Raw genomic sequence first — 26,443 nt, 5'->3', positions numbered from 1 at the left:
AAAACGCATTTGAACTTATATATAAAAAAAACACATATAAAAAAAATTCCTACTTTTTAGTCCCATAACTTTCATTCTCTGTACCCCCTCAATAAGCTTTTCCACACTTAAGAGCTATCCTAAAAGAGAGACTTAGGTGAATTTATTCCATATTGTATATCTTGGATTGAGTTTTTACAACATCAAATATTGTTCGCTTTGGAATATCCACCATCCAAATCAAATCACTGAAACACATCAAGAAGCAATGCCTAACCAAAGATTGTTCACTTTGATACGATTACACTTTAGATTAAAAACCTTCAAATTCAAATCACTTAACCTATTGACTTATTAATGGAAGAAGAGTATCTCAAATTCAAATCACTTAACCTACTGACTTATTATTGGAAGAAGAGCATCATATGATTTCTCAACTAAACATCAACGGACAGGTCTGGCGGTGCCGGAACAAACTGGCTGTGTAATCCACTTCTTGTGGGTGAAGGTGGCTTTGGCAGGTTGATTGGTCTCAGGCTGCGTCGGATGGGCAATATTATAGCAGTAGTCTTGCTAAACATCTCATTTTGACATCCAAAGCAACCTTCTTTTGTGACCTTTCTCGTGCCATCTTTATTGTCAACATGCGATATCAAACTCTAATGATGATCACCACCTTCAACCACACAACAAAATCACACCAAGCAAGCAAGAAACTAATTGTTACCAGATGATCCAGTCGAGAAAATAGCGAAGCATAAAAAGAAATAACCATGAGGAAGAGGAAGATATTATTATTTACCATGAGGAACTAATGCACAAGTTGCTCGGAGATCCGCCAAAAGAAGAAGCATTAGTGCTGCAATTACCACCAACTTTCCTGGGAAACCATTCTTCATCACTGGAAGCAGGGAGAAGCATAGATTTTAATAGACTTTGGATGGTTGGTTGGGATGAAGAGGAATTCCATGCTTTAATATTTTCAATAGTTGACGAATTTGTCTTTCACACTTGCAAGTATATCCTAAAAGAGAACTGATCATGTGGAACCTTATTAGTCTTGGATTTGACTATTTACAAGTAGGAATTTTTTTTTTATCTGTCATATGAACTTATACACTTTTTTAGTTTGTCATATGACCTAAACATTAAGTGATTTGTCATATCAACTTGCGAAATTATTATTTGTCATCTCACCCTAACTCTATTAAGTTTCCAACCAAAATAATTCATGTGCAAGGTACATGAGTTGTGTTCAATGTTATTTCAAACGTTTCAACATCCTACTCTCCTTGTAATAAATTGCCTTTGAGGAAAATAATTCTAGGATCTGAGGGTTTGCCATTCAAAAAAGGGAACGACCTGGAGTCACTTCTCTCGTGTTTCGAAGTGAAGATGACTAAAAATATATAGTCATTACAAAGTCTCCAATCTATGGTGAGGTTAGATGATATTTTAATGTTGAAATGTTAGAAATAACCTTGAACACAAGTCATGTGCAAAACATGTGACTTATTTTAAATGGAAAACTTGACGGAGTTCTGGTGAGATGACAAATTAATGATTTTAGAAAATTGATATGACAAATTGAAATTGAAAAAAAATGTATAAGTTCATATGACATTTTAAAAATGTTCCCTTACAATATTAAATTTTAATTTTTTAGGGGCGCAATTAATCATGATATTAAATGACTCTCTGAAATTGTAAGAGTATCCAATCTTGATTTTAACAGAGTATATGAAAATCTCACAGAAATCTGAATGTATTCAATTAGAACTTAAAAGAATTTATAAAAGTATATGTGTATTCAATTAGGAATTAGGCTCTGTTTGGAAACAAATGCATAAAATGAGAAAATTCTCTCTCAATGACTCCGTCACTCTACATCTCAAAAAACATATACCTAATATAACAGGTGGCAGCTCTTCCCCTTCTCCTCCTAGCTTTTCATCTCTTCCCCATCTCACCCAGCATTCCATCCCCTTTGTCTTTCTTGGATTGCACTGATTTTTTTAGTACATTCTCTCATCTTCTGGTTCCTCATCCACCATTTTGTAATCAGCCGTGTCCAGATCAAGGTCGTACCTATCTTAAGGTCTCTTCTTTGTTTTGGGTCTTGATTTGAGCTTAGGGGTGGATTTGTGGTTGTTGGTGGGCAAGGCCACCATTGTCAGCTTGATTTCATGGTGGTAATCCTGTCATCGAGCCAATTTTGTTGCTACACGACTTGTGCTTTCAGATCTGGTAGTTTTGCCACCCTGTTCAACCAGATATGGCAGCAATGTTAGTGTTCTTGGTTTATCTAAATTATGCGATATGGAGATAGAGAGAGGATTGAAGGATGCAAAAGGAATGAATGTTCTTATTCTATCTAGCTGAAATTGCAGAGAAGAATATATTTCTCTTAATGGAAAAATGAGCACAACACACGTGCATTTCATGAATGTTAGCCTCAGCTGGATCCACACACATCACATTTGATCTTAGCCACACATCTAGCTAATTTCTAGGATCACTACACATGGCTATTTTAGCCTTACATATTGGAACCTCACACTTGTCATTCTAAAAGACTAAGTGCATACACAATTAACATTCAAGGCTTCTTATTTACTAATCAGCTTCTTACTTATAATTCTACACTCCCCTTTAAGTTTTGAGCTGATTTCACTCCAAGTTTATCCCTGAGATAGTAGAATCGATCCTTAGCTAATGACTTTGTGAAGATATCAGCCAGTTGCTCATATGTAGGGCAGTAAACCAGATCAATGATTCCTTCTTGTAAAGCATTCTTGATGAAGTGATATCTTCGATCGATATGCTTAGTCTTCTGGTGAAACACATGGTTCTTTGTGATGGCAATTGCAGCAGTATTGTCACATTGAAGTGGAGTAGCCTCAGCTTGAAATTCACAAAAATCTTCCAACACAAACCTGAGCTAAATTGATTGTGCAATTGCCTCTGATGCACTAATATACTCTGCTTCAGCAGTAGAGAGTGCTACACAGTTCTGTTTGATTGAAGCACAAGAAAAAATCCCACTGCCAAAAGAGAAAACATACCCTGTGGTGCTTTTACTATCATCAATTGAACCACCCCAGTCACTATAACAGTAACCAATTAAGATTGCATTTCTTCCTTTCACATACTCCAAACCATAATCAAGAGTTCTTTTGATGTACCTGAGAACTCTTTTTGCAGTTCCATAGTGTTTATTAGTGGGGCAGTGCATGAATCTAGCAAGTAGACTAGATGCATACATCACATCAGGCCTTGTGGCTGTGAAATACAATAGACTTCCGACTATCTTCCTGTATTGTTCTTCATTTGCTGGACCACTACCATCATCTTTACTCAGTTTTTCAGTTGTAACCAGAGGTATAGAGACAGGTTTACAGTCACTTAAGCCAAATTTACTCAACAAAGATGTAGCATACTTTCTTTGATAAACAAAGATGCTTATGTGTGTTTGGATGACTCCCATTCCCAGAAAATGATGCACGAGCCCCAAATCTGTCATTTCATACTTTGTCATCATGTCTCTCTTGAATTCCTCCAACATTGGTTAACTATTCCCTGTGTACACAATATCATCTACATATAGAGACACAATCAGAATTTTTGCTTCTCCTCTGGTTTTGGTATATGAAGTGGCCTCACTTTGACTCTTCTCAAATCCACATTGAGCAAAATAAGAGTCAATTTCACTATACCAAGCCCTTAGTGTCTGTTTTAAGCCATACAAAGCTTTATGAAGCTTGTACACTTTGTCTTCACTCCCCTTGACCACAAAACCATCTGGTTGTTCTACATAAACCTCATATTCGAGTACTCTATTCAAAAAAGCAGATTTTACATCTAATTGGTACATTCTCCAACTCTTCTGTGCTACCAATGCAACTAGTGTTCGAATTATATTGAGTCTAGCCACAGGTGCAAAGGTATCATTATAATCAACACCTGGTTTCTGAGCATAGCCCTTGGCTACCAGCCTTGCTTTATTCTTCTGCACTAATCCATCAAGATTAAGCTTGGTCTTGAACACCCACTTAACCCTAATTATAGGTTTATCAGTTGGTCTGTCCACTAGCTCCCATGTTGCATTCTTTTCAATCATTGACAATTCATCTTTCATAGCCTTCATTCATGATTCATCCTTGGTTGCCTCATCAAACTTTTCAGGTTCCATAATGTAAAGATTGCATTGAGCTAGAACATCATCCAAGTTCCTCCACCTCAATAGAGTATGATCAAATGCTTGAGATTTTCTCATGCTGCTACTTACATCACTTGTTGATTCATGAGAAGATAACAAACTTGGTGACTGAGCATAGTCATGACTTCCAAGAGTCATCTCTGGTAGTGATTGAGCATAATCATGACTTCCAAGAGTCGTCTCTGGTGATGTAGCTTTAGGTAGCTCAGATAACTCATCATGATTGATCACAGTTGCATAATTCTCAAAGACATTCTTCCAATCCCAAGTTGCATATTCATCAAACACAACATCCCTTGAGAGTATAATCTTCTTAGTGACAGGATCATACACTTTGTACCTTTTTTCACAGGTTACATAACCTACAAATATGCCCCTCATACTCTTTGCATCTAGCTTATGTCTCAATTCACTTGATATGTGCACATAACACAAGCAACCAAGATTTTAAGATGTGCAATCCCTGGTTTTCTTCCACTGAATGCTGCAAATTGAGTTATATCTCCGAGAGCTCTTGTAGGACACCTATTCAGTATGTAAACAACTGTGTGTACATATTCTGCCCACAAATAGTAAGGTAATCCTTTATCATGAAGCATGGCTTTTGCCATTTCAACTACAGTTCTGTTCTTTCTCTCTACCACTCCATTATGTTGTGGAGTATAGGCCATAGAGAGTTGTCTTTGAATACCTTCATCTTCACACAACTTGTTAAACTCATAGGATGTGAATTCACCCATTCTGTCACTTCTCAGGCATTTTACTCTAAAACCACTATGTAGCTTTACTATGGATTTGATTTTTCTAAAACAATTCAATGCATATGACTTGTATCTTAGAAAGTAAACCCACATCATTCTTGTGCAGTCATCTACAAGAAGCATAAAATACTTGTTACCAACAATGGACTCATTTTGCATAGGCCCACATAAGTCCACATGAACTAACTCTAGGGGATTGCTTGCTCTCCATGCCTGATTCTTTGGAAGCCACTCTCTATGCTGTTTTCCAAGCTGACACCCTTCACAGACTTCATCAATTTCTTCTAAGTATGGAAGTCCATACACCATTTCCTTCTCTTTGAGTTGTTTTAAACTCCTTAGATGCAAATGGCTTAGCCTTTTGTGCCAAGTCCAAGTAAAGTGAGACATACTTGCTTTCAGAGCTATATGATTATTAGGTAATAGTACTAAAGGATAACATCTATTCCTTTTCATTTATACTTTAATTACTAGGCATTCCAGTGAAAGACCATAAAAAATGCTACACATTTTACCTCCAAACAACAAGTAATACCCATGCTCATCCATCTGTCCCACACTTAGTAAGTTCTTATTCAACCCAGGTAGATACATTACTTCTTTGATGTACTTTCTGCCTTTGCTAGTATCAATTACTAGAGTGCCCATTCTAGCTACATTCATAAGCTCACCAGTTGGCATTTGTACTTTGCCTATCAGATTTATCTTTATATCAACCAATAGCTTCTCATTTCCAGTCATGTGGTTGCTGCAACCACTGTCAATATATCATTCACCATTGACAACTGATCCAGAGATAGTGTTATTGGCATAGAATAAGTTCTCTGTCACCTCTACTTGATTAGCACAGTTTGCCTTTTGCACTAGTTTGCCTGCAGTGCATTCTCTAGCGCAATGTCCAAATTTTTCATAGTTGTAGCATTTAGGCTTCCCCTTATATCTACACTCACCAAAGTGAAATTTAGAGCATACTCTACACTGTGGTTTTGTAATTGCCTGACCCATTAACTGTGATGAATATGCATTTTGTGCAGGACTAGCATGAAATTTCTGTTGAAACTTGGGTCTTGAATCCTATTTCTTACCCTTAGAATTCCAATCCTTCTGGAACTGAGATGGACCAAATTGAGCTCCACTTCTATTTTTCCCTTTTGGACTCATTGAGAGGGATGTAAATACGTTCCCAGTAGTATCAACAATGTGTAAATCAATCCGTTGTTCTTGGCTCTTTAAGATTGCAATTACCTCATGCAATTTTACAGTCTCCAAACATTTTGTATTTTATATAACCAAACAGATCGGATCATACAGTTTACTTAAACTAATCAGAACCTTTTGCACAAGTCTCTCATTAGATAGAGATTCACCAAATGTTTTCATCTAATTCATCAATTCATTCCTTGTAAGATAACTAAATAGAGATTCATCATCTCACATCCTAGCATATTCAAATTCTTATCTAAGATTTTGAAGTTTTACCGATCTAACCTGATTACCACCATGGTATTCTCTATACAACATATCACATGCCATCTTAGCTGAATCAGCGTTGGCAATCCGAGGGAAGATCTGGTTAGAGACTGCATTTTGTATGATTCCTAGAGCCTTCGCATCCTTCATGAACACATAGGTCATTTCTTCATCTTCATCTTCCGTTGACCATTGAGCTTTCTTTTTCTTCTTCTTCAAATCAGGGGTTGTAATCCCCTTTTCTACCAGATTCCATAACCCAAGATATTTGAATATCGTTACCATCTTAATCCTCCAAAACTTTTAGTTCTCACCGGAGAAAATTGGAGTTCTCACCTCCGAGCTTCCAGATCCAGACATCTTGGTTTGAATGTTGATTTCTCTTCTCAGATGATAATGAGACTCCGACGACCTTCACTGAGCTTCGAGTGAACTTCGATTTAGCTCAGTGACTTCACAGGTTTACTCCCAGGCTCAGATGATCGAACTTGGCTTTGAGGCCATGTTAGTGTTCTTGGTTTATCTGAGTTATGCGATATGGAGATAGAGAGAAGATTGAAGGATGGAAAAAGAATGAATGTTTTTCTTCTCTCTAGCCGAAATTGCAGAGAGGAATATATTTCTCTTAATGGAAAAATGAGCACAACACACATGCATTTCATGACTGTTATCCTTAGCTGGATCCACACACATCACATTTGATCTCGGCCACACATCTAGCTAATTTCTAGGATCACTACACATGGTTATTTTAACCTTACATATTGGAACCTCACACTTGTCATTCTAAAAGACTAAGTGCATACACAATTAGCATTCAAGGCTTCTTATTCCCTAATTCTACAAGCAATGCCATTACTTACAATTCTACAAGCAATGCCACCTGGTGCGACAATATTTGGCGGCTCAACTATCCTGTATGTTGATGCAAGATTTACTTGACACACAAATTAAACCCTCTTTTTGACAATTGTAGCAAAGTATGTAAGTAGGGATCGTTCTAAACCGGGGATTAGGAGGGCTTGCTAAAACCTCTAAACTGACTCAAAAACAAAAAGAAACAAAGTTAAAAATGTAAACAAAAGATTTTAAAACAAGAAAGTAAAAGGGGGATTTGAGTTTGGTGAAGTTGAAAGTAAAAACGAATAAACTAAAAACTTAAATAGATTTTAAACAAATTTGGGTTGAATGGATAATGGAAGGCTAGCTAAGGGGTTCTTCTCCACACATGTCTTGCTTGCATACAAAATGATTTCCAATTGCTCTTCGATAAGTTATGAATACTCAACGCCCCAAATTAACCGTGAATTGCACTAATTAACTCTCAGTTTTTCAACAAGTTATTAGATTGGATGATTGCATACGACAACCCAAAACATTCCCTACAAGTTCCCTACATGAATTGCATAATAGAGATACAAGCAAGAATCATTAAGTTCTATGAAAAACATAAGCATTGACGAGGCACTCGTTACTATGATTTGCATGAAACTTATGCCAAGAATTTACTTAACGTGATTGTGACTAGCAACCTTCACTACTTGTGAATATAAGTTCATAACGATTAGGTGAAACTCCCTTATATTCTAGCGTCAAATTCATGCATGAAAATTAAGCGTGCACTCTCAACCAACATACACAAATTAGTTTTTATACGAACGGATAAGTAAATTGAATTCACAATTCAAGAAACGCAATTGGAAGTAATCAAATCATATAGCAAGCATAAACATGGTTTTGAATCCCCCCCTAGCCAAGGGGGGTTTAGTTCCTCATTATTACAAAACAAAGATAAACAAATTTAACCATTGAAAAACAAAGGGAAGAAAGCACCTAAACGTTCCAACGATCCATGTTGGATAGCAAGCGCGTCCAAGGACTTTTCTCCTTCTCCTTGCCGTCACAACAAGGTTGGAATGATGTTGAAGGGTTGGCTATTTGGAGGAATGGATGGGAAGGGGTTTAGATATGTAGGAGAGGCAAGGAAAGGCTTGGAGAATGGTTAATTTCTGGATGATTTGAATGAGGTTGCTGCCATGGTATTTATAGGAAGAGGATGGACATGTTTAATGCAAAAATCTGGTGGAATGAAGTAGGTAAGGTATGGCAAGGTGGAGAATTGTTGGTGAGGGTAGGTTTTGAGTCATCCACTCACATGTCATGGTGAGTTAAGCATTGCATCATCCACTTAAATGTCATGGTGAGTTAAGCATTACATCATCCACTCAAATGTCATAGTGAGATAGGCATTGCATCATCACTAAAAAATCTGGTGGAAGTAAAACAAAGGGAAGGCCACGGCATTGATGAATTTTATGGGGTATGCATGGTTTTGAGTGAAGTTTTGGCCAATCGTTCTAGAAATTTATCCCTTCTTGCAACTTGTATTTGTTTCACCAGATTTTTAGCATGTTCCTAGCCTCTTTTGTCTTCAAATTCGTCCATCCATCTTGCTCATATCATATGTAATCCATTCCAAGCTCAAAACTGCTCCAAAATGCACCAAAATGCACTTTCTTGCTACCTTAGCCCTTTGGACCTACAAACACACGAAAATGGCTTAAAGTACTAAAATAACTAAGAACTAATAACGTAAATGCAAGAAAACTAGTTAACTAAGTCGCATAAATATGCGTCTATCAAATTCCCCCACACTTAGCTATTGCTAGTCCTCGAGCAAAATAAAACAAATAAAACATATAAAAAACAAAACGAAACCAAACAAACAAAAACAACCTAAACCTTCCAACGTTTGCCTTAGGGATTTCCAATGCACATGACATGTTAAAGATTATCATTCCCACAGAATTGAGTCAATTTAACACTTAAGCACATACTTAATCATAGTCACTACTTACTAATTCACAATTAACCAATTAAAACAATGTTTTGAATGTAGTAACATGCCTTAGAGAATTCCCTCAATCCTTACAAGATATGCACTCTATTTTCACTCAGATTTTCTAACTACACACCCTATACTAGTTATATGTGAGAGAATTGATGTAGATATAAAAACGAATGCTCACATATATGTATAACAAAGAACACAATTTCTAGAGTTAATAAGCATGTTGAGATATGATCTCATGAATGGAATGCTACTACTTAGATGCGAGAACCAGTGACCATATGCTCATACCAAGTTCAATCTCCACAAATTGAAACACATAACACTCAAGATAGAAGTCAAGGGTTGTAACGGGGCTTGGGGTATTGGCTAACAAAGAAAGGATAAGGAAAACAAACGTTCTTAAAGTGATAGTAAGCAAAGTAATGAAATTGAGACTTAGAATTTACTTAGATTGCAGAAATTAGCTTTAAAACACAAGGGGAAGATTTAAACAACTCTTTAGGGTCGAATTCATTGTTTTGGACCCCTTCTTCATCAAACAACACTTTAGAACTCTTTTTCACTTCTTTTCAACTCTTTTCGCATTCTTTTCACATTTTTCTTTTCTTTTTTTTCTTTCTTTTTACCCGTGCCTATGGCACATAATTCCTTATGAAAAACACTTCCCCCACACTTGTTTTCTGCCACAAAGGAATTCAATTTGAATCATGCTTTACTACGCTTTAAGAACAAGGTTAATGGATGGTCCTAATCTAAGCTAGGTGAGGGTAATGTGGGTTACAAAGAAAAGGCTCACAAAGCTCAACGGGATTAAAACGTACAAAACATAATGACATAGGGGATTCACGGCTTTTTGGTTATGGTGGTGGTCACTACACAACTTTATCTTGAATATGTGTTATGCAAATCAATGACATGCTTTGAATGAAATGGGTATGAGTTCTAGCATTTGGAACTTGTTTGTACCATACTTGACCAATCCCGAAACTACCGAGCACCGGCCAACGCTATACTGTCAAGGACCCAGAAGAGTTCCCCTCCGACCAGGAGGCCAATCACTACTCAACACATGTCAAGATTAGAAGCCAATCAGAGCGCAGCACGTGTCGACATCAAGAACCAATCATAACATGACACATGTCAATGTGACAAAGCTACAAGTTTTTCTATAAATAGGGGTCATTCCCCCACAATATTGGCTAATGCCATTTTGTGTTAAATCATTCACAAGAACTCACTAAATTGAGAGCTTGATCCTTTGTACTTGTGTAAGCCCTTCACTACTAATAAGAACTCCTCTACTCCGTGGACGTAGCCAATCTGGGTGAACCACGTACATCCTGTGTTTGCTTCTATGTCTCTATTCATTTACGTACTTATCCTCACTAGTGACTGAAGCAACCAAGCAACCAAGCGAAGGTCACAAAACCTGACACTTTCTGTTGTACCAAAGTCTTCGCTGATTTTGTGCATCAACATTTGGCGCCGTCTGTGGGAAACGACACTTATTCCTACTCTCTTCAGCTGTGTCAAGCTGGTTTCTATCATTCGTACACTTTCTTTTGATCAGGCATCCCTCTCCAGCATGGGAAGCGAAGGAAGCCACAGCACACAGAATGACACCCCCCTTGCACATAGTGCGAAACAACGAAAGAAGGAAGGAAAACGAGTTCTTCTTCAAGCTAAAGTCGATGAGTTGGAAGCTCAGAACAACAAGATAGCAATGAGGAATGAGGTCCTCCAGGAGCAATATGAGAAGCTCTTCGAGACACTCCACGAAGCTAGGCAAGCTCAGACACGCGAGCTTGTTGCCCCCGTGGAAGTCAACCATCAACTGGGTGCCCTCCAACATGGAGGGTCACATGCATTCGACATAGATATCCCTGATAGGGAACAGATTACCCCTCGACTTGATAATCAACATGAGGCTTCTCTTAACCCAGTTGCTTCGACCCGAACCATGAGAAGTGGAGGGAGACACCTCTTTGCTGAAGGGGCAGAAGGATCGAAAGCCGTCTTTCGCGATTGTCGGGATTTCCTGAAGCAACGTCGAGAGAATTCCATCCATATAAGCTCAAAGATTAATGACCCAAGGATTTCTGAGAGACTCGGTCCCCTGCCACGGCCCAAGCCGGCCACCAATTTGGGGAAGGGGCAACAAGTCCCAGAGAGACATGAGGGTACAGGGGACTCAGAGGTGTTCCGACAGACATACCCTGGAAGCCAGTACAGCGAGTCCAGGGAAAAATCACATGCCCTTGATCAAACCTTCCTAATTCCAAGAGGAGATGGAGATTTACGAAAGAAAGCTCCAGTGACACATAACTCCGCTCAGGACCCCCTTGTCCTACAACTTCTTGAGGAAGTAAACAAGTTGAAGGCTGAACGTCAGGCTGAAATACCTGACTGGAACCAACCCAGGCCTGGCCCTCTTACAAGGAGGATCCTCAACACCCCCTTCAAGCAAAGACAAAGCAAAAGCTTGGCTTGCAACTTTATACTGGAAAAGAGGACCCGATTGAGCACCTTAACCTCTTTGAATCCACCATGGCATACCGGATGCACACCGACGAAGAGCGATGTCTTTTCTTCCCCTCCACCCTCTCTAGTGGAGCTCTAAATTGGTATTGTCGTCTTACACCTGAGACGGTAGACTCATTTGAGGAATTGAGGAAACTATTTGTTTCCCAACACATTTTCCAAACCGATCGCTTGCACTCTGCAGATGACTTGTACACTATCCACCAGAAGCCAGACGAGTCATTACGTATGTATGTTGGCCGCTTCAGCCATGAATACTCCCGGTGTGCCGAGGCAGACGACAAGACTGCCCTCAAAGCCTTCACGGCAGGCCTACGTGATTGTTTCTTTAAATACATGATCAATGCCAATACTTGGAAGACTTACTCTGAGGTGATGGCGCAGGCTTATAACCATGCCTCCGCCGAGGCAAAGACATATCAGGAGAAACCCCCTACAACCATCATTTATCAACAAGTGGGAGGTGGAAGCCAGACTCACCTAAATGAGAAGACCTCGACTTTCCAAACAGCAGTGGCACCTCCCCATGCCTTGCATAATGCTTCACCGAATCAACAGACATATCAATTTCAAGGCAAGAGGAAGGATTTCCATCCTCACCACTCTCCTTTCAGTAAAAAGAGTAAGGGACACTATCCCGATAACCAAGGGTATCGCCACAATAGCGCTCGCCCCCAGGCAGTCAATGCAGTGGGTCAAACCCGCGTCAAGGGTATCGCCACAATAGCGAGGTTTTAGCCTGCCATACTTAAGGTGTCTTACGCCTGCCGAGGCGGAAATCGTCCTTCGGGAAATACATGAGGGAGTCTGTGGAGATCATGCTGGATCTCGGTCCCTAGCACACAAGACTTTTCCCCAAGGATATTACTGGCCAGCACTCCACCAGGATGCCATCAAAGTATCCCGCTCATGTGACAAATGTCAACGATATGCAACTATTCCTCATTCCCCTCCAGAGCCTCTTACTCCTATGATCAGCCCTTGGCCCTTCGCCCAGTGGGGACTTGATTTGATCGGCCCAATGCCGGCAGGGAAGGGCAAAGTCTGTTACGCAGTCGTTGCAGTGGACTACTTCACAAAGTGGGCCGAAGTAGAACCCTTGGCAACCATTACTGAGGCAAAGATAGAAGACTTCGTGTGGAAGAACATCCTTTGTAGATTCGGCATTCCCAATGCGATAGTCACTGACAATGGGCGACAGTTTGACAACAAGAAGTTCAGGTTGTTCTGCTCTAAGTTCAACATCAACTTATGCTTTGCCTCTCCAGCTCATCCCCAGTCTAATGGACAAGTTGAGGCCATCAACAAAATAATCAAGCGCACTTTGAAAACCAGCTTGGACAAAGCTAAAGGCTGTTGGCCAGAATTTGTACCCCAAGTTCTTTGGTCATATCGCACTTCATATCGGACTTCAACAGGAGAAACTCCATTCTCACTTGCCTTTGGCACAGAGGCGGTTGTCCCTGTTGAGCTCGAGCAAGCAACATTCCGAGTCCAGAACTACATTCAAAGTGAAAATGACAAACAACTCACCCTCAACTTGGATTTAGTCGAGGAACACAGAAACCAAGCTCACTTGAGGAATGTCGCCTACAAGCAGCGCATCTCCAACTATTATGACTCTAGGGTCAAGCCTCGTTCTTTCAAAATAGGAGACTGGGTCTTAAAGAAAAGATTACTCTGCGACAGAGTCCCGAGTGAAGGCACACTTAGTCCAAACTGGGATGGACCGTATGAAGTCATTGGCATCAGTCGCCCTGGCTCTTACACACTTAGAAGCTCTGATGGCAAGACCCTTGGCCATCCATGGAACGCTGATCACTTGAAGTACTACTACAAATAGACTCACGATGTACAAGTGTTGAGCTATAGCCGTTCGGCATCCTATGTAATGAAGGCCATTTGGCAATGAATTCAATAAAGAGGTAATTTAGCCAACTCAGCCCTCACTCTTTTACATTCATAGCAAGCGATGCCAGAACCCTTCTCAATCAGAAAGCAATCCGTCTTCCACAGTCACTACAAAACAAGCAAATGAAGACCGTGTCAAGCGCCAAAAAAAAAAAAAAAAAAAAAAAAACTGCTTCATCCAAAAAGCTTCACCCGAAAAGCTTCACCTCCAAAGCTTCACCCACAAAGCTTCACCTAAAAAGCTTCACCCAAAAAGCTTCACCCGAAAAGCTTCACCTCCAAAGCTTCACCCACAAAGCTTCACCTAAAAAAGCTTCACCCACAAAGCTTCACCTAAAAAGCTTCACCCAACAAGCTTCACCCGAAAAGCTTCACCTCCAAAGCTTCACCCACAAAGCTTCACCTAAAAAGCTTCACCCACAAAGCTTTACCCAAAAAAAAAAACTTCACCCGAAAAGCTTCACTTAAAAAAGCTTCACCTACAAAGCTTCACCTAAAAAATCTTCACCTAGAAAGCTCCCTCTACATACTTTCACCATCAAAGCTTCACCATCAAAGCTTCACCTAGAAAGCTTCATCTACAAAGCTTCACCATCAAAGCTTCACCTAGAAAGCTTCATCTACAAAGCTTCATCTACAAAGCTTCACCATCAAAGCTTCACCTCGAAAGCTTCATCTACAAAGCTTCACCTACAAAGCTTCAACACAAAACCTTGCTCCAAATAAACAAATTTTGTTCACAAAACCCAAGATGCCCTTGAACTTGTACAAAAACACTTGGGTAAACATAAACATTTTTTGTTTTACACCCACAAGGGCCCAAAATTTTCCTTCTTATTTATTCACTTATATATGTTCCCAAACATATTATAATAGATCCAACAACAAGCCAAAGTCCCAAGTTTCATAATGGACAAAAGTACAAGCAATTCATCAATAATGAAGGTGCTACAAAAATTGGAATCTGCCCCAAAATAGAAATCCAACCCAAGAGACTTTTTCTCTCTCTCCCTCTTCCGCCTCCTTTCATCTATCAAATTTCTGCAACCTCTGCTCTTCTCCAATGGAGCTGAATTTTGGATACCCTCTAGTTCTTGAGCAGATGAACAACTTTCAAGAAGGAATCGTTTCTGTTTGAGCGACGGAAATTAAAGTGTTGAAGCTCCAAACATGATAGTCGGCTTCTTGCAGATTTCGAAGCTGTTGTGATGTTTCGAAGATCTGGAAATATTTAACCGTTAGTTCATCCTGAATTTTTGATATGTTATGAAATAGTTGATGAGGAACAACTTCAATGAAGAAAGCATGCCGATCTGAACAATAGAAAATGGAGTTTCGAAGCTCACAACAAATCTGACGGGTTGACAGAAAAATAATAACCAGTCATTCATCATACCTGGATTTCTGGAGTTATACTGCTCCGAGGGATCTCAAATTTGGATATGTTGTAGTTCACAAGCTGAGGAACAACTTCAATGAAGAAAGCATGCTGATCTGAGCAAGAGAAAATAGAGTTTCAAAGCTCACAACAAATCTGACGGGTTGACAGACAAATGATAAACAGTCACTCATCATACCTGGATTTCTGGAGTTATACTGCTCCGAGGGACCTCAAATTTGGATATGTTGTAGTTCACAAGTTAAGGAACAACTTCGATGAAGAACGTATGTTGATCTGAATAAGAGAAAATGGAGTTTCGAAGCTCACAACAAGTCTGACGGATTAACAGAACATTGATGAACAGTTACTCATCATACTTGAATTTCTGAAGTTGTACTACTCCGATGGATCTCAAATTTGGATATGTTGTAGTTCACAAGATAAGGAAAAACTTTCATGAAGACGACTTTGCAATCTGAGCTATAGAGAAAGGTGTTATCTTGCATCCACTCAGGCTGATTAGTGGAAACGAAAAGCAATTCCACCAAAGAAAAGATGAAAAAGAGAGAAAAGCTACTAATTGCACTTGATCTTGTCTAGTCAATAGCATGCAGCATCAAACACACAAAAGTTGGAAATATTTTTAGATAAAGCATATACGAATGTGTGACATCGAAACAAGAATTCGTTACTTTGACAAATTAGTAACACGCGAGACACCTCATTCGGCAACTCTCTTCGCCTGAAGACTTGGGGGACTCCCACCATATGCTACTGCACCTTGATACTCGGCAGTCTCACAACCACTCAGTGACTTGGATTTTTCAAGTCTCCAACCGAGAAGTTTTCCTCACTCGGGAAATTAAGGGAACACTACCTCAAACTACATGCTTCACTCACAAAGCTTCAACAATACAGGTTTCAACAAAAGCAAAAATTCAAAGAACTTTATGAAGAAGGCTTTGGTGTATTTAACACAATATGTTGAAATGAAGCAAAGCTTATTTATTAATATTTTCGATAAGCCACAAATATGTACATATACATGAGTCAAAATAAACAAACAAAAGGGAGCCTTCACAAAGGTTGCTTAGGGGAAGTCTCAGCAGTCGGTAGAGCCCCAGAAAGAGAAAGCACCAGAGGGTGGTTATCCGGAGCCTCAGTACTTGACAAAACCCCAGAAGGAGGAGGCATTGGAGGTTCATCATTTGAAGCTTCATTACCAGGTACAACCCTAGAGGACGAAGGCAATAAATGCCTTTGGAACAAACCCACAAACCGCTGATGATCAAGTAAAACCTTACCATCAGATTCCTTCATCTGGTCAAGCTTCCTCTTCATGTTTGTAGCATAGTCATGGGCGAGCCGGTGCAACTGCTTATTCTCATGCTTGAGCCCTCTAATCTCCTGTTTGAGACTCATCACTTCAGCAGCCAATGATTCAACTTGGCGGGTTCTAGCAAATAGGCGTTGGGCCATATTAGATACAGAACCTGCACACTGAACACTAAGAGCCAGAGAGTTCTTAACAGCCAACTCATCAGACCGTTTGGAAAGTAGTCTATTATCTTTGGGAGTGAGAAGGTTCCTGGCCACCACTGCAGCGGTCATATCATTCTTCATCACAGAATCCCCAACGGTAAGAGGACCAGTAGGGGATATGAAGGATGGGCGCCATATGTTGTCTGGAGAAGGCGTGGCTGTCTCTTCTCCAAGGTTCAAGTCAAAACGATGGTCGGAGGGTCCAGACATTTTCAAATGTGTTGAAGAAGGAAGAGGTCAGACAAATCAAGATCTTAGAAGTGCAAGAAATGAGCTTCTACTGGTAGAGATTCAAGTGTGCTGTGGAACTTAATGTCAGCCTCTATAAAAATCTGCACTCGACGGAGCTTCAGAAATCGAAGAGGCGTTTGCTTTCTCAAAAGCTGGGCTGCTCAGAGACCATGAGGGCCGATCTCAGAAATCGAAGAGGCGTTTGCTTTCTCAAAAGCTGGGCTGCTCAGAGACCACGAGGGCCGATCTCAGAAATCGAAGAAGCACCTGCTTTTTCAGCCTCGTCAGCACCTGTCACATGCACACTCAGCTTTGCGGAAATTACGGGCAATCTGTCGAAGATTTCTGGTGAAGTAGAAAGCACGTGAATCTTACTGTTCAATCACCGCTCTCCATATGCACCATCAACTCCTCGGGTACCACATATAACTTTGTCAAAGATCTCTGACAAAGTTTAGGCACGAGAATTTGGAAGTTCCAGCTACCCTACTATTACCCATAAGGGTAAAGGAACAGCACCACTGCTTGACAACTGGAAAGTCCCTATGTGTGTCGACCTCCGTGTTTTGCGGCAAGACAGGTTGGCCAGAACGTCCAACCTTTACTCACATTCGAGAAAAGACTCCCAACATAATTACTTTCTCAAAAACCGGAGTAGCACCGCTTTCCGAATCTCGAGAGTCAGATCCTCGACGGGATTGCTTGTTCGAAAACCGAAGAGGCACAACTCTCAGAACTTCGAGAGCCAGATTTCCTTAGATAAAGCTTGTCTGTAATCTTCACACGTAACATCAGCTTTCCAGATACCACATACCACTTTTTCAAAGTGCTCTGACAAAATTAAAACACGTGAAGCTAGCAGCTCCCACTACATTGTTGTGACCAAGAAGGGTAAAGGAGTAGCATTACTACTTGTTATTGGGAAATCCCTATATACATTGACCTCCCTCCTCAACGGACAGGCAAACCTGCAAAAATGCTCAACCTTTTCTCGCATTCGAAAAGGCACCCTCAACATAACCTCTCGAAATACTCAGCTTTATTTCCCCCCGATAATACCTCAGCAAATAAGCCACACCAAGAACAAGAGTATCTCATATCATCAGGGTCGAAAGCAAGAGTATCCCATATCATGCTTTCTCCCTATCTTTGTCTTTGTCCTTGTCCACACCTGCAGGACAAGGAGAAAGAGAGCAGTCAGTCGGAACCTGAAATCAAACCTCCAATTTGGAACTGACTGCCTGGAGCCTTTGCCTGGTTGCTTACTTAGCATTGCTCTCGAGTACTCATCCTCAACTGCTGTCAAGGTCACGAATTCCACCGGCAAATACCTCATGACAGTTGATCAGATATTGGCTCTTTACACTGAAGCTGCCAAGCGTGGATGAGTCACTATGAAGGAATGTTCTGAAGGACCATTTAAATGCAAAGGTTGCACACCACTTCTGCCATGCAAAAGATTGAAGCAGAAGGTTCAACGGTGATCTGAAACAGATCACTACAGCACGACACCTTTCCATACCACATTCATTATTCCGTCAACAGCAAAAGTATCCCATATCATCAAGGTCGAACGTACTCTAGATTTGATGGACTTGTTTTGACCCTCAAATTTTTGAGTCGGCCTTATACTCTGAAGGGCACCAAAAAACCCTCCAGTACAGTTCAAGAATAAGCCTGTGGAAAGTTACTTCTTCAAAAGCAAAAGTATCTCATATCATCTCTTATCCATTTGCTTCTCCTTATCCTGGCAGTTGAATGAGAGACAAGGAGAAGGAGAACAATCAACCGGAAGCCGAAGTCAAACCTCTGATCCTGGGTTGCTTACTTGGAAGTTTGACTGCTTACCTTGTCTGTCACCTCTTTCGGCAGATCTCCTAGCTCGGCGACTTGGGGGACTCCTACTATAGGGTTTGTATCGCACTTGACCAAGCCCGAAACTACAAGTAAGCTTCAAAGTGAAATTGATACATTACCTTGTGCATCTTCATCAGCTAAATACACCATTCCCGGATGGAGGAAAGGTACTTCCAGAGAAGGGCAGATGAAGATCAGACCACACTTCGGTACTTAGAAGTTTCGTGATTACTCAAGGGATTGGATCTTGCAAGTCCCCAACCGAGGAGTTTCCCTCACTCGGGAACTTAGGGGAGCACTGTTTGTACCATACTTGACCAATCCCGAAACTACCGAGCACCGGCCAACGCTATACTGTCAAGGACCCAGAAGAGTTCCCCTCCGACCAGGAGGCCAATCACTACTCAACACGTGTCAAGATTAGAAGCCAATCAGAGCGCAGCACGTGTCGACATCAAGAACCAATCATAACATGACACATGTCAATGTGACAAAGCTACAAGTTTTTCTATAAATAGGGGTCATTCCCCCACAATATTGGCTAATGCCATTTTGTGTTAAATCATTCACAAGAACTCACTAAATTGAGAGCTTGATCCTTTGTACTTGTGTAAGCCCTTCACTACTAATAAGAACTCCTCTACTCCGTGGACGTAGCCAATCTGGGTGAACCACGTACATCCTGTGTTTGCTTCTCTGTCTCTATTCATTTACGTACTTATCCTCACTAGTGACTGAAGCAACCAAGCAACCAAGCGAAGGTCACAAAACCTGACACTTTCTGTTGTACCAAAGTCTTCGCTGATTTTGTGCATCAACAGAACTAAATGATGAAACGCCTTCTAAGTAGTAACCAAGCAAAGAATAATGAGATCATGCAACGACTTAGAAAACAATAAATCACAGATTATTAACTCTCCAAATAAACGTTTAGGCTCAAGTCTCACAAGGTTGTAGCGTTAGTTTGAGTTCTTTCCTTCAAGCATGTTACAAAAACTGATTTTTCCTTTAAGATTGCATGTAAATTCATAAGTTATAACCACAACCAAGCATAAACAAAGAGTAAATCAAACTTTCATCCATGTTAATCACTCTCTTTAACAGCCATGAAATTACAAACCAAATCCTCATCATTGTGTTGGAAGGTACCCTAAGACACAAACAAACACACAAAAACAACTCTTTTTGGGTTTTGCAAAGCAATTTTTCAAATTTTTATGTGATTTTCGGAGTTATAAGTCAGCACACACTAAAACTCACCAAAACAGCCTAAAAACACCTAAAAACAGCAAGAAACAACATTGGGAAGTATGAGTGAGAAAACCCTACGAATTTGCATCAAAACACTTTGGTTACCCCCCCACACTTAAACCAAACATTGTCCTCAATGTTTCAAAGCATAACTAACACAAAAACACATAAACAAACAAACAAACACTAACAAACTAAATATGGCAGAAACTAATTAAACAACAAAGAGAAGGGTTTAGGAACGCAAATCTGGAATTGGAGTGCTCTCTAGGCCTTCCTTTGTCGAATGCATGGGTTGCCTCCCACGAAGCGCTTTCTTTAACGTCTTCCAGCCGGACGGTACCTCCGTTTAAGCTTGACTAGGTGCCACGGCATGGAGGGGTACATCCTCCATGACATGCTCCTTGAAATACTCATGCATTGGGTCTATGTATGGCAGTGGATAATGATGGTCCCAGATTGTGGCATTGAGCTTCCCAAGGTCAAAGTAAAAACTCCCATAATCATGGATTCGATTTGGTACCTGCACCACAGAAGGCAATAACCTATTAGTGGAAATGGGAATTGGAATTAGAGGAGGAGGCTTACCAACGCATGTAGATGAAGACTCAAAAGGGGTAGCAAAGGTGGTGCTCTCGGCCAGATTTGGTATTTTGGGTGTAATGACATGTTTTGTATGCTCCACTCCAATACCCTCTTCGATGATGCATCTAAGGACATCCTTCTTGATTGGTGCGCATGAATGTTCCTTCCCCACATGTTTAATCACATCTATTGCAAAACAAGAACGAACATCATGAGGATTCTTAACATATTCAGGAACTTTGAATTTAATCAATTCATCACCAAACTCCATTGTTAACTCTCCCTTAGCCACATCAATCTTGGTTTGGGCTGTCTTCATGAAGGGCCGCCCTAATAGTATCGGCAATGGGGTAGAATAGGGTGAATCCTCCATGTCAAGCATGTAAAAGTCCGCTGGAAAAATCAAATTGCCCACCTGCACCAACACATCTTCCAAAACACCCTTTGGATATGCATTAGAATGATCGGCTAATTGAATAATCACACCATCGTTTTTAAGCTCACCTAAGTTCATAGATGTATAAATAGAGTATGGCATAACATTAATCGAAGCCCCTAAGTCTAACATGCATTGTTCAAACTTAGTCTTGCCAATAACGCACGGAATTGTAAAACTACCCGGATCTTTGCATTTAGGGGGTAATTTCCTTTGTAACATGGCAGAAACATTCTCACTTACTTGGACCACCTCTTTGTTTGAAATCCTTCTCCTTGATGTACAAAGTTCTTTTAAAAACTGAGCATACCTCGGGACTTGCTTAATTGCATCAAGGAGCGGAATATTGACTTGAACTTTCTGAAAGGTCTCTAGAATGTCCTTCTCGGCTTCTTCCTTCTTTGATTGCCTAAACCTGCCAGGAAAGGGCACATTTAGTGGAATGGAACTAGAAAAAGTCGAATTTGGACTTACCTTGGTGGTTTGGGACGGCTTAGGAGGGCTAGATGGTGGTGGCAAGGATTGTTCATCCTTGGCCGTGAGTTTTGGTCCCTGTGCTTCCTCTTGTAGCAACTTTTCATCCTCATCGTGACTTGATTTGGATGATTTTGGTTTGGCTCCAACCTGTGTACCACTTCTCAACATGATTGCATTGACGGTTTCAAAGCCTCCTTTTGGATTTGCAATGGTTGAGCTAGGCAACTTGCCTTGCTCTCGAAACTGCCCCATGAACTCGGCAATTTGCCCTACTTGTTTCTCCAACTCGTCCACCTTTTTGTCCCTATTTTGCATTCCCTGCGCCATAGAAGTTAGTAAATTAAAATTTTGATCATTATCAATAGACGATCCTGATTTTTGGGCAGGTTGTGCTTGGGGTTGAGTTGGTGCAAATGGCTTTTGATAGAAACCCGGGGGTTGTTGCCTAAATCCGCTTTGTTGTTGGCCTTGTTGGGGTTCTCGCCATTTGAAATTTGGATGATCACGCCAACCGGGATTGTAAGTATTGGAAAATGGGTCATTCCTTGGTTGGTATTGGTTGTCAAATCCCACGGCATTGAGGGTCTCCCACCCTCCATTTTCTATCAACTGTGGGCACTTGTCCGTAAGGTGGCCTTGCATGGAACACACACCATAAGCTGCCACGTTTTGCACTTTTGGACCTTCCACTACCTGAGAAAGCAAAGTAGTAAGGTTAGCCATTTGATTTTGAAGTTCGGTTATGGCACTTACCTCATTGACTTGATGTGGTCGTGGGTTACTCCTTTGTCCAACGCCTTCGTATTGTTGAGCATTCAACGCACGGTTGGAAATTAAAGTCTTTGCTGCCGTGGGGGTCTTGTCCACCAAGGCTCCTCCCGCCGAGGCATCTAGCATTTGACGTTCGATAGGTAGTAGCCCCTCGTAGAAGTATTGCAAAAGAAGTTCCTCCTTCATCTGATGCTGTGGACAAGAAGCAACAAGAGATTTAAAACGTTCATAATAAGTAGGAAAAGATTCACCTTCCTCTTGTTGAATTCCACTTATCCTTTTCCGTAGGAGGATGACTCGAGAAGTTGGGAAAAACTTCTCCAAGAAGGCCCGTTTCATGCTTTCCCATGATGTGACGGTTCCGGGCGCTAATTCGTACAACCAATCCTTCGCCTTTTCCAAGAGAGAAAAAGGGAAGGCTTTCATCTTCAAAATACTCCCATCGACATTGACGGGGGTCATGCTCGAACACACCACCTCGAATTCTTTCAAGTGTTTGTTAGGATCTTCCATGGACAACCCATGGTACTTCGGAATGTGGTGTAACAAGCTTGACTTCAATTCAAATTCTTCTGTCTTTCCTCGGGCTGCTGCGGGGTATTGGATGCATAGAGGTGCGGCATTGTCCAATCCCGAAGCTGAAAGTTCTTTGATTGTTCGATTGTCCACCTCCATGTCTTTTTCTGCCTCCTCCTTTTCTTCAAATTCGGATTCAGAACTAGAACTAGGTGGATTAGGTTCTGGTACTTTCCTTTTCCTTCTCAAAGTTCGTTCAAAATTGTCGTCAAACTCCGATATATGTGCACGAACTAGTTGAGAACTACGAGTCATAAACTAGTACCTGAAATAAACAAAATAAAATTAAAACTAAAATTAAAACACACAAAAAAAGAAATAAAAAGAAACAATGGGGATTTAGCAAAGTTGCTAATCCCCGGCAACGGCGCCAAAATTTGATGTGAAAATTTACTTGACACACAAATTAAACCCTCTTTTTGACAATTGTAGCAAAGTATGTAAGTAGGGATCGTTCTAAACCGGGGATTAGGAGGGCTTGCTAAAACCTCTAAACTGACTCAAAAACAAAAAGAAACAAAGTTAAAAATGTAAACAAAAGATTTTAAAACAAGAAAGTAAAAGGGGGATTTGAGTTTGGTGAAGTTGAAAGTAAAAACGAATAAACTAAAAACTTAAATAGATTTTAAACAAATTTGGGTTGAATGGATAATGGAAGGCTAGCTAAGGGGTTCTTCTCCACACATGTCTTGCTTGCATACAAAATGATTTCCAATTGCTCTTCGATAAGTTATGAATACTCAACGCCCCAAATTAACCGTGAATTGCACTAATTAACTCTCAGTTTTTCAACAAGTTATTAGATTGGATGATTGCATACGACAACCCAAAACATTCCCTACAAGTTCCCTACATGAATTGCATAATAGAGATACAAGCAAGAATCATTAAGTTCTATGAAAAACATAAGCATTGACGAGGCACTCGTTACTATGATTTGCATGAAACTTATGCCAAGAATTTACTTAACGTGATTGTGACTAGCAACCTTCACTACTTGTGAATATAAGTTCATAACGATTAGGTGAAACTCCCTTATATTCTAGCGTCAAATTCATGCATGAAAATTAAGCGTGCACTCTCAACCAACATACACAAATTTAGTTTTTATACGAACGGATAAGTAAATTGAATTCACAATTCAAGAAACGCAATTGGAAGTAATCAAATCATATAGCAAGCATAAACATGGTTTTGAATCCCCCCCTAGCCAAGGGGGGTTTAGTTCCTCATTATTACAAAACAAAGATAAACAAATTTAACCATTGAAAAACAAAGGGAAGAAAGCACCTAAACGTTCCAACGATCCATGTTGGATAGCAAGCGCGTCCAAGGACTTTTCTCCTTCTCCTTGCCGTCACAACAAGGTTGGAATGATGTTGAAGGGTTGGTTATTTGGAGGAATGGATGGGAAGGGGTTTAGATATGTAGGAGAGGCAAGGAAAGGCTTGGAGAATGGTTAATTTCTGGATGATTTGAATGAGGTTGCTGCCATGGTATTTATAGGAAGAGGATGGACATGTTTAATGCAAAAATCTGGTGGAATGAAGTAGGTAAGGTATGACAAGGTGGAGAATTGTTGGTGAGGGTAGGTTTTGAGTCATCCACTCACATGTCATGGTGAGTTAAGCATTGCATCATCCACTCAAATGTCATGGTGAGTTAAGCATTACATCATCCACTCAAATGTCATAGTGAGATAGGCATTGCATCATCACTAAAAAATCTGGTGGAAGTAAAACAAAGGGAAGGCCACGGCATTGATGAATTTTATGGGGTATGCATGGTTTTGAGTGAAGTTTTGGCCAATCGTTCTAGAAATTTATCCCTTCTTGCAACTTGTATTTGTTTCACCAGATTTTTAGCATGTTCCTAGCCTCTTTTGTCTTCAAATTCGTCCATCCATCTTGCTCATATCATATGTAATCCATTCCAAGCTCAAAACTGCTCCAAAATGCACCAAAATGCACTTTCTTGCTACCTTAGCCCTTTGGACCTACAAACACACGAAAATGGCTTAAAGTACTAAAATAACTAAGAACTAATAACGTAAATGCAAGAAAACTAGTTAACTAAGTCGCATAAATATGCGTCTATCATATGTTTGGTCACTGCAAATCTCTCCAAAAGTGATGACGATGCTGTTTTACATTCATTATAAAATGGAGCTGATGGTGGATTCGTTGTTTCTCGATTTAGATTGGTTTGTTTAGTTTGGTGTAGTTATTTATGTCGCTTAGCAAGTGAAGTGGTCTCGGTTTTTGGTGATAACTTTTGTGTTTCTCAGTATTAGTTTATCTTGTTTGCCATTATTGTGGTAGGTTTATACCGGTGGTTCCCAGTTGTTCTTATTCATGTGGTGGCCAGGTAGAGATTTTACTCTCTTTGTATCTTTTTACAAATTATTTCCACATCATTTTATTGATCACTTGATTAAAAAAAAACTTTAAAAGTGAATGATTTTGAGAGATTTGAGAAATTTCGTAGTGTATTTTTTGTATTCACAAGTCTCCCATCTCCCACATATTGGAGTGTTTTTTAGCTCACCCCCACTAAAGTGATGTGATCTCAACCCCCACCCCCTAATTGATTGTTATTAAAAGGTAATGTTAGGGAAACCAAATTTCTAAATCAAATTTTGTAAACTATATAATGTGGATGTTGATGATTGAATTATTACTTAAGTGTTGATTAACATTCTTATTTTCTATTCATGACACATCATTTGGTTAGCAAATTTGATTTAAGAATTTGATCTCGCTAGCATTATCTATTATTAAATTAGTTTGGTTTAATTACACTCATTGAAGGAAAGGGATCCTCGTCGGATCTCTTCCACATGAGGCTCATGATCCACAAATTCAGACCCTTGAAATTTGATCTAACAACTACAGACAAGGGTCCCCATTAAAAGTAATAATAACTTTAGCAGTTGGATTAAATTTTAAGAACCTGAATTTATGGGTCATGAGGCTCAGGTGGAAGGGATCCGGAGAGGATCCCTTTCCCTCATCGAAGTCTATGGAGTCCTTGTGCAATGCATTTAGCCACCTATATAAATGCGAATAACGGTATCAAAAACTTGACTTCAAAGTAGTGGGGTTTGCAGAAGAAGAATTACCTGCAATTCTGTTTATGTTTGGACTTTGAAAAGGTTGACTTTAGTCTTCCACCTTTGGATCATGGATTCTTTTCCCCCAATTAGGGATGGACAAAATACCCGCGATTATAGGTAACTGCAGTTACCCGTCCATTTAAACTTCACGGTTACGGTTATGGGTAATCGTTTAGATAAATAAACGGTTATGGATATAACCGTTTACTCGTGAAATTTAAATGGGTAGTTATGGATATTAACCGCAGTTATAAACGGGTAACCGTTTACTCATTTATTTTATATATGTAAAATTAACATTTAGGTTTATTATAATATAATGTAGCTAATTATATATATATTATGTTAATACTTTACATTATGGGTTAAATAACCCATGAATACTGTCTGCTAAACAGTTTTCGTAACCCAAGAATACTTAGCAAATATTATATTACTTTCATTGGTAACAGTTAAAAATATCGTTCGTAAACTATTATTTCAATT

The 26,443-nt window shown here is 40.0% G+C and overlaps 2 protein-coding genes across 3 annotated transcripts in view; both read right to left on the bottom strand.

Moving 5' to 3' along the window:
* The window catches only part of LOC126598574 (class V chitinase CHIT5a-like), a 73,676-nt gene that overhangs the window by 24,587 nt on the left and 22,646 nt on the right, over positions 1-26,443 (bottom strand). The window lies entirely within an intron of this gene.
* Positions 20,625-21,835, bottom strand: LOC126598578 (uncharacterized). The gene is made up of 2 exons (XM_050264948.1): positions 21,329-21,835; positions 20,625-20,768 (listed from the first exon to the last, which is right to left on the bottom strand). The coding sequence occupies exons 1-2, from the start codon at positions 21,820-21,822 to the stop codon at positions 20,759-20,761; spliced, it is 504 nt and encodes a 167-aa protein (XP_050120905.1). The 5' UTR covers positions 21,823-21,835; the 3' UTR covers positions 20,625-20,758.

Source organism: Malus sylvestris, chromosome 14 (assembly GCF_916048215.2).
Source record: "Malus sylvestris chromosome 14, drMalSylv7.2, whole genome shotgun sequence".
Taxonomy (NCBI): domain Eukaryota; kingdom Viridiplantae; phylum Streptophyta; class Magnoliopsida; order Rosales; family Rosaceae; genus Malus; species Malus sylvestris.
This window is presented reverse-complemented; position numbering and strand designations above follow the sequence as displayed.